Source organism: Cupressus sempervirens, chromosome 2, assembly GCF_028749045.1.
Source record: "Cupressus sempervirens isolate cs-2001-9-10 chromosome 2, ASM2874904v1, whole genome shotgun sequence".
NCBI lineage: Eukaryota > Viridiplantae > Streptophyta > Pinopsida > Cupressales > Cupressaceae > Cupressus > Cupressus sempervirens.
In genome coordinates this window covers 15,863,610-15,877,953 of record NC_143119.1, presented here as the reverse complement: position 1 = coordinate 15,877,953, position 14,344 = coordinate 15,863,610, and the positions used below count along the sequence as shown (strand labels likewise).

Here is a 14,344-nt window from a genome sequence, read left to right as displayed (position 1 = left end):
GGTGAAGACAGAAAATTGCATTTTCAGAGCAAGAGAGAATTAAAGTAGATTTCGTATAGGAATATAATCAAGTGTTACATAGCAAGAAAAGTTGTTGAGAGGCTATGAATGTAAATGGTCTATCTGCAGATTGTTATGAATTAAATTTTGTTTCTTGTTGCAATCTAAGAACAAAGAGTCTCTTTTTGTTTTATGTTTAAGATTTGAGATTGCTGAGCAGAGAGTTGCTTGCTCTTTGCATCAAAACTAAACTTGCTAACATTGATTTTGAAGAAGCTTTTGACTAGGCCTCTCATTATAATACATAAAAACTATCCTTTGAAGACACTCAAAGAAGTTTCAAAAGCTATAACCATTAAACTGCCTTATTATGATTACTTCCGATCTCTCAAAATAAACATAAGATAAGCCCTTTTTTTATGGTCCATAAAGAAAATTTAAAAATGATCAAATTCTCTACAATTAACCTATATGTCACAATCAGATAGATGTCTTGACAGATTAATAAACTAAATAAGCCAGACTTAATCTTTTTCATTATTTTCTCAGAAGCCCATGGTCATTACAGAAGATATCAAAATGAAAGACACCCTTCTAACATGAGTGAAACAAGCCCAAATAAGGAAAAACTAGTAATATTCAGATTAAGGTTGTATTTGGGAAGCTAATGAGGAATTACCTGTGTTTCCTAAAACTAAAGAACACCTTCATGAGATAAAGAGTATCCAAAATAGTCCTATTGTATGTGCATATATACTAAAGATCATGCAATAGTTTCTTCCTCTGACTCGGTGTCACTGTCTTCATATTGTTCCAGCTCTCCGGAAAGTACAGAATCACCCTTGATGCCTCTTCTCAGCACATCTTTGACGGTCTCAATTCCTTTTTTAGAAATGAAATTCTCTTTAATAGAAAGCTGACAGAAATTGGGCTTGTTTGCAACAGCTTCTGCAGCAGCCTTAGCCCCAGTTTTAGTCATTTTATTTGCACTCAAATCAAGTTCTTGGAGCTGCTCATGACCTTCAGAAATGGCTTTGCATATTACAACTGATCCATCATCCTCGAGTTCATTTTCTATAGCGTAAAACCCGGTCAGCAAGTTCTTTAAAGCAAGGCATTTTGCTGTATCCTTGAGGCTTTGGGCGATAGCAATCACCCCTTTATCATGAAGATCCATATAGCTTAAATTAACTTCTGTGAGACCTAAATGTCCATAGATGACTTTGCTCAGAGCCACCCTGCCTGCTTTCCCAAACATATTAGCTCCTAAACAGAGAGTCTTCAACCCACTGCTTCTCCCCAAAGCGTTTACTAAAGCCATAGCACCGCGGATGCCTATGTTGTTTCCTGAGAACTCGAAATCCTCTAGAGCATTGCATTTCGTAAAAAGCTCTGAAATGGTCTCTGCTGCATCGTCTCCTGACTCGGTGAAAATGAAATGCAAACTCTTAATCGATTGAACAGATGGAAGCAGCTCGCAAATGGCTCTCGCAGCTTCTACGGAAATCTTGCCACAAGCGAATCCCAATACTTCCAGTGCTTTCTGAGATTTCAATAGTGCAAAAGCTTTGACGCCCTCCTCTCCCGATTTCCCTATGTCAAGAAACAAGGATCGCAGCCGGCATCTTCGTAACGCAGATGAAAATATTGACATAATATGAAGCTCCTCATGCGCAGGTCTTCCAAAGGAAACATGTTAAAGTTGCACATCTCTTAAAGTTTTCCGAACAGCGTTCAGGGCTCTTTTTGCTACAAGGGCTGCATCCGCTCCGAAAATGTGATTGGCAAAGCATACCTTGGTACAAGAACCCTTGAGCTCTTCCAACGGCCCGAAGAGATCTATAGCCAAGCCAAGGTCAAGAAAGAAAAATTTACCATCTCTATTTGATAGATCAAAAACAATTTCTTCCAACAGTTTATCAGTATGAGTCTGGATAGTGCCCATGACCTTTATCCAATTGCACCTTACATAAATTGAAGATGACGACACGAAATCAAAATAACAGTATAAATTTCAGAACTCTATATGTATGATAAAAAAAACATCGTTTTTCGTTCGAACCCTTACATTTCTTAGTTGGCCGTTACTGAAATAACAAAATTGTCTGCACAAAAATTTCTGAGAACCAGAGTTTATAAATCTGTCTCAAACAATTTCCTGCAAATTCGGAGTCTCTGAAACTGACAGACTTCTTACAATGACATGAATTTTGATTGGAAACATCTACAAATCTAATTTACTCTTCTTTATATATTTGTTGTAACGTCTTGCTGAGATCGTCTGCAGTAACGTCTTATTTAAGAATTAAATGAATTCATGCTTATATATTTCCAACGTTTATCGCTCGCCTTTGGGATTTCAGTTTTTTCTTTCCATTTTCTGCAATTTCCTCCGTTTTGGATTTGAAATTTTGTTTCTTTTTTGGCGAAGTACGTGGTTTTTGTATGCGACAAATGGTCAGATAAATTTTATCCTCGACAAATGGTCAGATAAATTTTACTGGGACAAATTTTTCTTGAATTGGCCGCGGGAAAAAAACGATATTATCCGGCTCTAGTGTACTGCACGAAAGTCTATAGTTAGAAGAAATGAAATTTTCGATATCTCAAAAAAATTAATAAATATTAAAGTCTATCTAGGACAGAAATATTTTTTTTTTAAATTGAAAAAAATCAAGCTAAAACATTTTTATATAAATGCTTTCAAATTTGTCAATGTATTCAATATGGCTTTAAAATTTAATTTTTTTATTAATCTTTTAAAATATTTTTTTATTTAAAGTATTTGTGATAAGTAATACTAGTGTATACACATTGTCTATTATTTGAATAATATTTGTCAATTTTTGAAAATAAATTTTATTTATAATTCTAATTTTTTTCAAATTTATAACACTTTATTTTTTATTTAAAAAACTTATTTATCCCCATATGTCTTATAGAAACTTTTTAGAGAAAATATTATATAAAAATAATTTACTAGTCCTTACTCCTATTGTCTCTCACAATTAATTTTTTATAAATAAAACTAGTGCATTTCTAAAGTTCAAAAATCATTTTATTTCTTACTTAATTTTTAATCAATAATTGTTATTTTTATTGCAAAGTAAAATTGAATTTTCAAAAATCAAATAAATAAATTTTTGAAATGTTCTTGAGTTCTAAGTGCATGCAAGAATTTTTTTCTTTCCAAATATTTGCCGTACACGTTCCAAAACAATCATAGAAAGAATCCACGATTATGAATGCTAGCATTATAAAAACTAAGAATTGAAAGGCCAACAAGCTCGCCCTTCTCTGTGATGTTGAAATTTTAGTCCAACCAATATCATTCCCATCATTTTTCAAGGATATCTGACACTCTCCCCAACCATTAGTAGTCATTTCAGTGTCCCCTGCAACCATATTCTCCCTTTTCCAACTCTACCATGAGCACCACCTCCAATACTGTCATTGCCTGACACCAAATACACTAGAACCCCAACAAATACAAGAAGCCTAAAAAAGTTAAGCTTCTTAATTTCCTTCCTTTGTAACACCTTAAACATGTGTCGGTAGGCCTCAAAAAAAGCATTGATGGATTCAAACATAACATATTTGACTTCATTCTCAGTTTAGCCTACAAGTCTCCTTTGTATGCAACTACTCTACCACATGTAGTGCAAGGATGGTAATTGAAGCATCGGTCGCCATTAATGGCTTCTTTCAACTAAAAATTCCATGAATGGCCGCCATCTAAGAAACACAAAACATTGCCCTCATTCTCTCTAGCAACTTCTGAATTTTGAAACCGATTTAGATTAGATGATATTCGATTCTAATGATTTTAATTGGTGCAGGAAGGAAATTGGGGATTTATTTATCGTGGTGAAAAAATTGGAAATTGTTCATGGGATAAATTTGCAAGGAATCAATGCCACTTCTCTATGAGAAACGTCAAAAAAGTTAACCAACTTTGTTGAGGGTTTGTCTGTTATTAGTCAGACTGTTATTAGTCAGAATATAATAATAAAAAGGAAAAGGAGGGCTATACATGACCCACTCATATATGATTTTCCATGCAAAAATAGTTGATTAAATTATAAATATGTTTAATCATAGTTTAATTAGTCAATAGACTATTTATGGAAATATTTTGCTTGGCACTTTTCTCAACAAATTTTGTTTGTTGGTGAATGTCAACATGGTGGTGGCAAATGCCATCCCATTTTAGTCTCATTTTTGGTTTGGTGAGTAGCAATGACATGTAGAATTCAATTTGCCATTTTCTGATTTTTTGACAACTCACCAACTGCAAATGTATTGTTGATGTAATGCTAAGTTAAACTGCTTCTTAGTCCTTACCTTCCCAAGGACTTGCTCAGACTTTGTCCTAGCCTATTAGGCTTCCCTTGATGCACTAATCCCTAGAGGATCTCTATCCTATCCTCTATCCACTCTCAACCTAGTTATACCAATGGTTATTATTTTTTCTTTACCCAAATACCTCTTCAAACTCACTTGCTAATCTCTCCTTGTGATTTTTTTGACTAATTTCCTCAACCTTATTGAGTAAGGTCTCTTGCAAGTAATGTCAAACTTCCCTTGGACATCTAGACCACGATCTTAAAAGGTATCATCAGGTTCTTTGTTCCTAAGTCAAAACTGCCACAAACAGGGCTGATAAGATTAACCCTCCAACTTGGGTTTTAGGGCTTTAGTCTTAATTTTCTCCAAAGGAGTTGGAAAAAAAACCTTATATTCAAGTATCCTTTCAGAAAATCTCATAGATTTTGTGGGTCTCATATCTCCAAGGTGTCCATACAATAGAAAGTAACTTTTGTGCCTATTTTTAAGGGTTTTATACTAACATTTGGTGACTGGTCTAGCTAGGGTATTGTTACCACATTTTGTTTGCCCCGCCAAATTTCAAAATTTGAATGTTACCCTGCCCAATGGTCACCTCCCTGATTACTAATATTTTAATACCCATGAAGATATTAAAATTACCTAAGTTCTGAACCTTATGATATTTTTATGCCTCGCAAGTTCTCTGCCGTCAGATCAAGGCCGATCAATGGTCATCGCCATCTCACTATGATGAAGTTGTGCGAGGGTTACGATGGCGACATAGCGACTGGTCGACGCGTGTCCGGTGGGTCCAGCTTACAGGGCAGAGGATGGCGTAGGTCAAAAAAGTTTTATCGCGGGTTGGAAATGTTCTGCGGCACCGTAGGCGCTATGTCGCTATCACACGTTGGCCGAGAAATTCCCATGGCAACATAGCACCCGTCGAAAAAGGTGTGCCGACGACGATGAGTCAGCATGTTCGGCGGCAAGGTTTAGTGGGCCGGAGAAGATAACAGCGAGGTTTCAAGAAAGCGGTTGGGTTACGTCAGGTACTTCATCTGCCCAGTTGGCAGAGTCCAGTGTCACAGCGAAAAATCAGAGGGAGCCACGTGTGTCAGATCTTCAGTTCAGCCAGCACAGTCAAGAGATGAGTCTTCACAATCGTCAAATCTGCAGAGATCTACGGCTGGCGCTATCTCGCCATTAGAAACCGCTCGGGAGATAACATCGACGACGTAGCGACAGGGCGCCACGTGTCCCGGTGGGACTGTATTTCATGCCGCCAGCGTAGTAGGGATTAAATGACTGACGGACCAACAGGGAAGTGCCACATGTACCGCGAGCCCAGTTAATTACGAGGGAGGAAGGTCGCAGGAAGGTGGGTCTTTGTGACCATTAGATTATAGAAGATCAATGACTGTCACCATGTCACCATGGTGAAGATGTGCGATCTTTACCATAGCGACATGGCACCCCTTTCACCACGTGTCAATGGGGCCAGGTCTCGCCAGGGTGCGGTCGCTGAGGTGTTCCCAGGTGTTGGTTGGATACGACAACAGTTGCAGAGGTGGCGCCAAATATGATGGCCCCAGGGTAAGGACAGCGTGGAGTATGACGAGTCTTCACGATCATCGGATCTAGGCCGATCGATGGTTGTCGCCACCTCGCTATGGGTAAGCCGCTCGAGATTTATGTTGGCGACACAATGCCTTGTTGACACGTGTCTCGCTAGCCCGGTCAGAAAGGACAGTCGGTGGCTGGCGGTTAATGTAATCATCACAGTTAATATTAATATCTGCAAGGGTGGCGCGGTTAGTTCAATGATGGAAGGTCAACCACGAAAGACTTCCCCAGGTGGTGGAACGAAGAAAGGTGATTGGCCCGCATGACCCAGCTGGCTCGTATAGCCTGTTTGACTCACTTCAACCCTGTTGATTCATGAACCAGGAAGCAAAGATGATCAAGGTTATCCTGTGATCTAATCTTCATGATCAATTCCGACCTACCAGAAATGAATGCAAGGCATAGGGAAACACTCCACCATCTCAGTCGATCCATCTACTGTGTCAGGATCATTCATTGGCGCCGCTTCTGTCTACTCAAGGCATTCCTTCAGTCAAATATCTAATTTTGTACTTCAGAACCATGCTCGAGTGTGATCTTTGATCAGATATTTTGGGGGTTCAATGGCAGTAGTTGAGCAGTTAATGCAGAATCATTTTCCTCAGTTATGCCTGAACTATAAAGGCAATTTTGTAATCTTTTCCACAGGGTCGACTCTTTTTGATTTCTCTGAAATTGCTCAGCAATGCTCAGTGTAACATTCCCTGTGCCTTTGAACTGAATGATTCTCTGTTTTATCTCCTTCAGCCATTAATGTGTATGTGCATCCCTTTTGCCTCTCATTGGTGTATTGTCGAGATCTGTAGCCTGCATACTGTATCTATTTTTGCCTACTGGATAATATATAAGTGAGATTCCTCTTTCCTTGTGTTATTCAGTTTGGTTTCTTGATCTGCATGAGGTTATTAGATCAAAACAAGCCTGTATGTATATATCCTTAGTTTCATTCTAGTTCAATAGTGCATATATGGGCAGAAATGGATTTGAACACTCTATTTTGGTGCATCACCTCCATAGTTTAGGTAGGGTAGAGTTGTTTTCTGCATCTCCTTCTTCCCCTTTTCCTTTCAAGAGTAGTTAGGTGCGCCCTGATAGTAAGAGGAAGCCGGCCTTCTCCGAAGACTCAACCTCGTAGTTCAAGTCCCACAGCTTGGAGGTTGTTTCCATGTTTCACTAGGTTGTCCTCGCGCATAGGCCTTGGACAAGGGTGCAAACCTAAGTGACAACAGTTTTTGGCACGCCCGGTGGGACTATCCTATTGAAGATTCAAAGTCTACTGGTGTCAAAGAAGGAAGAATTTCAGAGATTAATGTTGAAGAGGTAGTGTTGGCTTCAGTATTCAAGCCTTCAAGAGGCTCGTCGTTCAAAGTACTTGGCGACTCTGAGCATCAACAAACCTGGTTCCAGGCCAAAGTTGTAGCAGTTCATGCCCAAAACTGAAACAAGGGCATCTCCTAGAGGTAAATTTCAATATCAAGAGCTTTCCCTTTCAAATCCTAGAAGAAGGAGGACTAGAATTTCATTATCACCAGTTAGGGGTGAAAAAACAGTTAATATACCTGTAAGGTCCGTCTCTACTCCTCCTACTGCTCGAACTCAGCCTAGATTTCCATCAACGCTCATCAATAGAAAACTTGTTTACATGGCACAACCAAGAGTTCATGCTTTTGCCACCTTTAATGGTGGAAGTCCTCTGTTGTTAGCCCAAAGACATGATATATCAGTATCTGCACTAAAAAGTATACCTGATTTTACTGGTGAAACTTCCATCTCCTCTTTAGAGCATATCCAAGAAGTAGCTAATGTCTGTAATATTCATGGTATTACAGAGGATGATGTTGTTGTCAGACTTCTAGCCTCATCTTTAAAAGGAAAAGCATTACAGTGGTATAGAGGCTTAGCTCATGGTTCTATAACTAATTGGGATGAACTAGGAGTAGGATTATGCAAACATTTTGAGGATAAGAGTGACCATTTGTCACTATTAGAGCAGATGACTACAATAAAAAGAGCCCCCCATGAATGTGTGACTGACTTTAATTATAGATTTCAAAAGACATGGGATAGAATACCTACTGCAGTGAAACCTACCCCCAGTAATGCCTTCTTGCATTACCTTAGAGCTTTTAACAGTGATATTGCCACTACAATCCAAACTGTGGGAGGAGATACCTTGCCTAATGCTTATGAGATAGCCGTAAAAGCTAAGAACATCCTAATACAAGGAGGAAAATTGGCTCCAAGGCCTCCTATGTCTTTCTTTCCTAATGCTCCTAATCACCAACCAGCAATGACCCCTCTTCCTACAACATCTACATCACAAACCCTTACTCCAGTCCCTTGAGCTTCTACATCCTCAAATGGGATAGATGAGCTCAAAGAAATGCTCCAAGGTCTAGTGCTGAATATGGATAAAAGAGAGAAGACCCTGGATAAAAAAATTGCAAGAGTAGGGAAGGGAGTTGAAGGACCAGGGGAAGAGATTAGAGAATAGTCTCTCTATGATACAAAAAATGAGTAACAAGGTGGTGACCTTAGAAAGGCAGCAAGCTCAAAGTGGCAAGCCTCCCCAACTGCAATATCAATCTCCAAGTGGTGGTAGGCTTCCTAATCAGTGGAATAGCTCCTTTGATCAGGGTAGGCAAAATAGTCATGCTTCTGCTTCAAGCTCAAATCATAACAGAGCTATAGTCCCTCAAAATAACTTGGCCCAAGATCAAGATTTATGTCCTTCTTGCAACTATTCTTATACCTATTGCATGTGCCAAAAGGCATAATCTTATATGGCCCTAACTGTCCAAGAACCTGCAGCAAAGCAATCATACAAGGAGGATCATCCCAAGGAGGCATCATATATTCAAGGATGTGATGATTGCTCTTTCATGAATCATCAAGATGGGGAGCATTGTAATGTAAAACAGGATTCCGTTGCTCATAACACAAGAAGCAGGAAGAGAGCTATGGAACATGCTGCCCCTCCTTCTCCTAAGCAGGCTGCAACTTCAAGTGCTACACCTCATATACAAGCGGCAAATGAACAAACAAGTACTTCACAACAAAAAAAGCAAGATCGAAGAAAGAAAGATGCAGGTGATCCTTATGTTGCCCCATCTCAACCTCTTATAAGTACAGCTCCCAAAGTTTCTACCAAAGTTCCTAATGCACCTTTCAGTGTGGTAGAGCAAATGAAGAAGACCAATGTGAATATCTCTATGTGGGATGTTGTTGCTACCATACCAATGCAGAAGAGGATGCTGCAGCAAGAATTAGAGAAGATTGAACTCAACGATCAACCATCTATCATGGAGAATGCCACAAGTCTAGTACAACCAACAGGGGATGTGGAGGCAAATAAAAGGGTTAGACCTCCCCCATTCTATGTTTCCCTAATTATAGGAGGCAAATTAGTCCACAATTGCATGATAGATTCAGGGGCTAGTAGCTCAGTAATGCCTAGGTGTGTTGCTGATGCTTTAGGGATGAAATATGAGCCCATTGTTAGGGATGTGTTACAACTAGATGGTAGTACCGTCAAAACCATAGGTATCCTTAGGAATGTGGAGATGGCCCTACATGCATGCCCCGGTTGCACTGTGATTCAAGATATATCTGTTGCTGAAGTCAAGCCCTATTTTTCCATCTATCTTTCAAGAGACTTTACTGCTCAGATTGGTGGATTCATATCTGTTGATTGGTCATATATGTCATTTAAGACTAGATATGGAGCCAATGCCTCAATTAGAGCAGAACCTCAAGCCCTTCATCACACTGAATCTTACACCCCCAAATTCATCAATATGAATTGCCCTATTCAAGAGATGGATGAAAATGACATAGTAAATGAGCCTGTCACTTCCATAGCAGAGATTCCTGATTTCTTCTTGGATGAGTGGGAAAATGCATATTAGTTTGAGCCTATGTCAGAAATTCTTGAGACAGGCCTTAGTACATATTGCATAATAGAGAAAGAGGCTCAAGTTCCTGATCTTGTTGGGACTAACGATGATATAAATAGAATACAGAGTATGTACTTTGATGGCTCAAGGAATAGAAATGGATCAGGGGCTGGTGTTATGTTGGTCTCTCCTACACAAATAAGATACTACTTCTCCTTTAGGCTCCAATTTAGTTGCACCAATAATGTGGTCGAGTATGAATCCTTGATTCAAGGTCTCTTACTTGCCCAAAAGAGGGGAATCCAAGCCTTGAAAGTATATGGAGACAGTGACTTGGTAGTGAATCAGGTGAGAGGCCAGAATGTCACCAAAAATGGCCTGCTCAAGTCTTACAAACACAGAGTCTGGGATTTGCTTGAGGGTTTCAATGCATTTAATATTTAGAGCATTCCTAGGAAAGAAAATAAACATGCTGATAGACTTGCAGCGGTGGGTGCAGCTTATGATGTACCAGGGAATCTTGAGGAGGAGAAGAAGCAATGAATTAGGGTGGTAGTGAGGCCTTCCATCCCTGACAACAACACTCATTAGCAAGTGTTTGACTCTGATGAACAAATTGTGAGTTTCTTGCAGAATGAGGCAGAATTCTCAGATAGAAACCAGTCAAGGCTGCAAGATCAGTATGGTGATCAGATCATTCACCTTAGTTCTAACAAGTTGCCCAAGGGTCTCATTACTTTGGAGAGTGTTTTTAATCCTGATGATCAAACAAGAGGCAAAGGAATAAATCTAGCTGCAGAAAAGGATGATTATGCCCCAGTTACAATTGCTGATGGAAAATCTATGAATATGGGGAAGGTATGTTCTGAAACTAAGAAAGAAAACTTCATTCATTTATGTCAAGAATTTAATGATGTATTTGCTTGGACATATGATGACTTAAAAGGGTTTGACCCTAGTTTGTTTCAGCATACCATAGATCTAGTTGATAAGGCCAAACCAGTAAGGCAAAAATAGAGATCAGTGAATCCTAAGATTGAGCCCCTAATGAGAAAATAATTATCCAAGTTAATAGAGGCCAATATAATATTTCCTGTCAAACACTCATCATGGGTAGCTAACCTTGTCCCTGTAAGGAAGAAGAATGGGGAAATCAGGTTGTGTGTGGACTTTAGGGATCTTAATTAGGCTTCTCTTAAAGATCACCATCCTCTTCCTTCCATGGAGCAAATTCTATCCAAGGTCAGTGGGTCAAGGAGATTCTCTTTTCTTGATGGATTCTCTGGTTACAACCAAGTGCTGGTTAAAGAATCTGATAGACATAAAACAACATTTACTACTAAATGGGGCACCTATGCTTACTAGAAGATGCCATTTGGACTAACAAATGCAGGCGCCACATTTCAGAAGGCAATGGAGATGGCCTTCAAAAATTTAATTGATAAGTTTGTCTTAGTATACCTTGATGATATAACTGTATATTCAAAAGATTTAGAGAATCATTTTGATCATCTAAGGCAGGTATTTCTAAGATGTAGAGAGTTTGGGGTTTCCCTCAATCCAGCCAAGTGTGTCTTTTCTACAAACCAAGGAAAATTATTGGGACACATTGTATCTGAGGATGGTCTGACCATTGATCCAGAAAGAACAAAGGCAATACTTGCCCTTCCTCTTCCTAAACACAAGAAGGGGCTGCAAAGTTTCCTTGGTAGAATAAACTTTGTGAGAAGGTTTATCCCTAATCTTTCTACCATGGTGAAACCTCTTATAGCAATGCTTAAGAAAGACATGGTCTTCTCATGGAACAAGGAGGGGAAGGAGAGTTTTGAAGAGATCAAGACAACCATAGCTTCAGCCAAAACTCTCATGAACCCAAATTTTGAAAAAGATTTCATCCTCTACACTTTAGGTGGTGAGTCAAGTATCTCTGTTGTCTTGACTCAGACAAATGGCAAGGATGAGGAGCAACCCATAGCTTTCTTTAGTGAAAGGCTCAAAGAATATGCAGATAAGTATAGCTTTGTTGAGAAGCAAGCCCTTGCAGTCATCAGAGCCTTGAAGAAATTCAAGCACCTCTTATCCCACAATAGGATCCATTTGTTGGTGCCCCATGCCAGTGTAAAAGATTTTCTGTTAAGCAAGGATATTAGTGAAAAGAGAGCTGGATGGATCACTAGGGTAATGGAATATGATGTTGATATTCAGATTACCAAGCTGGTAAGAGGGAGAGGATTGTGCAAAGAAAATTTATCAGGTCAGGATTTTGATGAAGAGGCTGCTATGGTATTAACAGAGCAGCAGGAGGAAGGAAATGTTAACGACCCAAAGAGCTAGATAAATAATATGAAGAGCTTCTTATCAGGGAATGGATACCCTCAGGGATTGGACAAAACTAAAAGGAGACAATATAGACTGCAGTCCATTCCCTATGTTGTGATTGATAGTATCTTATTCAAGAGGGATTTTAATGGGACCCTGTTGAGATGCATTGAAGAGGATCAAGCTGAGAGGATGATTAAGGAACTTCATGATGGCCCTGATGGTGGCCATTTCTCTGCAAGAACAACTGCTATGAAGATCATGAGGGTTGGTTATTATTGGCCATCTCTGTTCCATGATTTTTATAGGTATGTGAGAAAATGTGAGAAATGTGCTTTCTTTTCAGGCAAACAAAGGCTTGCAGCTCTCCCCCTTCATCCTATTCAGGTGGATCAACCCTTTACCCAGTGGGGGATTGGATTTTATAGGTCCTATTAATCCTCCATCTAGTGCAGGTCATAAATGGATTTTGGCTGCTACTAATTATTTCACTAGATGGACAGAGGCAGTTGCCTTGAAGGATGCCACAGAACCATCAGTGGTTGAATTCCTTGATGGGATTGTATCTAGGTTTGGTGCTCCTTCTACTATCATCTCAGATAATGCTAAATCTTTCATTGGAACCTAGATTTGTGCATGGGCAATGAATCACAATATCTACCTGAGCACATCATCAAATTATTATCCCCAGGGAAATGGTTTGGCTCAGTCTTCCAACAAGAATCTGATCAGAATCATGAAGAGGACAATAGAAGACAATCAAAGGGTCTGGCATAAGAAATTAAGAACTGCTCTATGGGCTGATAGGATAACACCCAAGAGATCTATTGGGAATTCACCTTTTGTGCTAGTATATGGTAGGGAGGCTAGACTCCCAATTTCACTGGAATTCCCTTCCTTAGAGTTGGCTCATCAGCTGGAATTGATTGAAGATGGTGCCATGTCAGTAAGAATGGCACAGCTGATGGAGCTAGAAGAAAAATGAGATAAATCTATGAAGACCCTGGAGTTGCATCAGCAACAGGTGAAAAGGAATTTCGACAGGAGGGCTAGGGATAGGACTTTCAAAGAGGGGGATCTAGTTCTGAAATGGGATGCTGATAGAGCGAAACTAGGAAGACATTCTAAGTTTGATACATTGTGGAGTGGCCCTTATCTAATTTCCAGTTGCAAATAGGCTAATGCATTCCAACTGAGCAATCCCAACGGTGAAGTTCTACCCATCCCAGTGATTGGGATTTATCTTAAAGCTTGCTTCTGATGAAGATTGTGAATCCATGTACATAGTTAGTCTAGTTCCTTTTCTGTTATTTCCTACCTTTCAAGAAGTGCATGTGCACAGGGGTTCTCTTTTTGAGTTGCCAGCTTTCGAAGTTTTGACAGTCTCAGGTTGCAGAGGAAGTTTTGTTTTGTTTCAGTTACAAAGGCAAATCTAGGGTTTTTTATGTTTTAATTCCTTGCAAAGGGGTTAGGGTTTTGTAGTTCTCAAACTTGTACCTTTCAGACCCATTTTTGACTCCATAGCCCAATGGATTATTTACAGGCACTGGTCTTATGCATTGAGCAGGCTCATGCCCCCTGTAAGTCACCAGAATGTTAGCACATTTTGTTTGCCCTGACAAATTTCAAAATTTGAATGTTACCCCGCCCAACGGTCACCTCCCCGATTACTAATATTTTAATACCCACGAAGATATCAAAATTACCTAAGTTTCGAACCTTATGATATTTTTATGCCTCGCAAGTTCTCTGCCGTCAGATCAAGACCGATCAATGGTCATCGCCATCTTGTTGTGATGAAGTTGTGTGAGGGTTACGATGGCGACATAGCGACTGGTCGACGCATGTCTGGTGGGTCTAGCTTGCAGGGCAGAGGATGGCGTGGGTCAAAAAAGTTTTATCGCAGGTCAAAAATGTTCTGCGGCGCTGTAGGTGCTATGTCGCTATCACACGTTGGCCGAGAAATTCCCATGGCGACATAGCGCCCGTCAAAAAAGGTGTGCCGACGACGGTGAGTCAACATGTTCGGCGGCAAGGTTTAGTGGGCCGGAGAAGATAACGATGAGGTTTCAGGCAAGTGGTTGGGTTACATTAGGTACTTCATCTGCCCAGTTGGCAGAGTCCAGTGTCGCGACAGAAAATCAGAGGAAGCCACGTGTGCCAGATCTTTAGTTTAG

General features: G+C 39.8%; 1 protein-coding gene across 1 annotated transcript; it reads right to left on the bottom strand.

Moving 5' to 3' along the window:
• Positions 1–505: 505 nt before the first annotated feature.
• LOC149570860 (uncharacterized) lies at positions 506–2,433 on the bottom strand. Its single transcript, XM_089808251.1, has 2 exons — positions 2,069–2,433; positions 506–1,839 (listed from the first exon to the last, which is right to left on the bottom strand). Exon 2 carries the CDS (start codon positions 1,652–1,654, stop codon positions 764–766), a length of 891 nt encoding a protein of 296 aa, XP_089664377.1. The 5' UTR covers positions 1,655–1,839; positions 2,069–2,433; the 3' UTR covers positions 506–763.
• Positions 2,434–14,344: the final 11,911 nt, after the last annotated feature.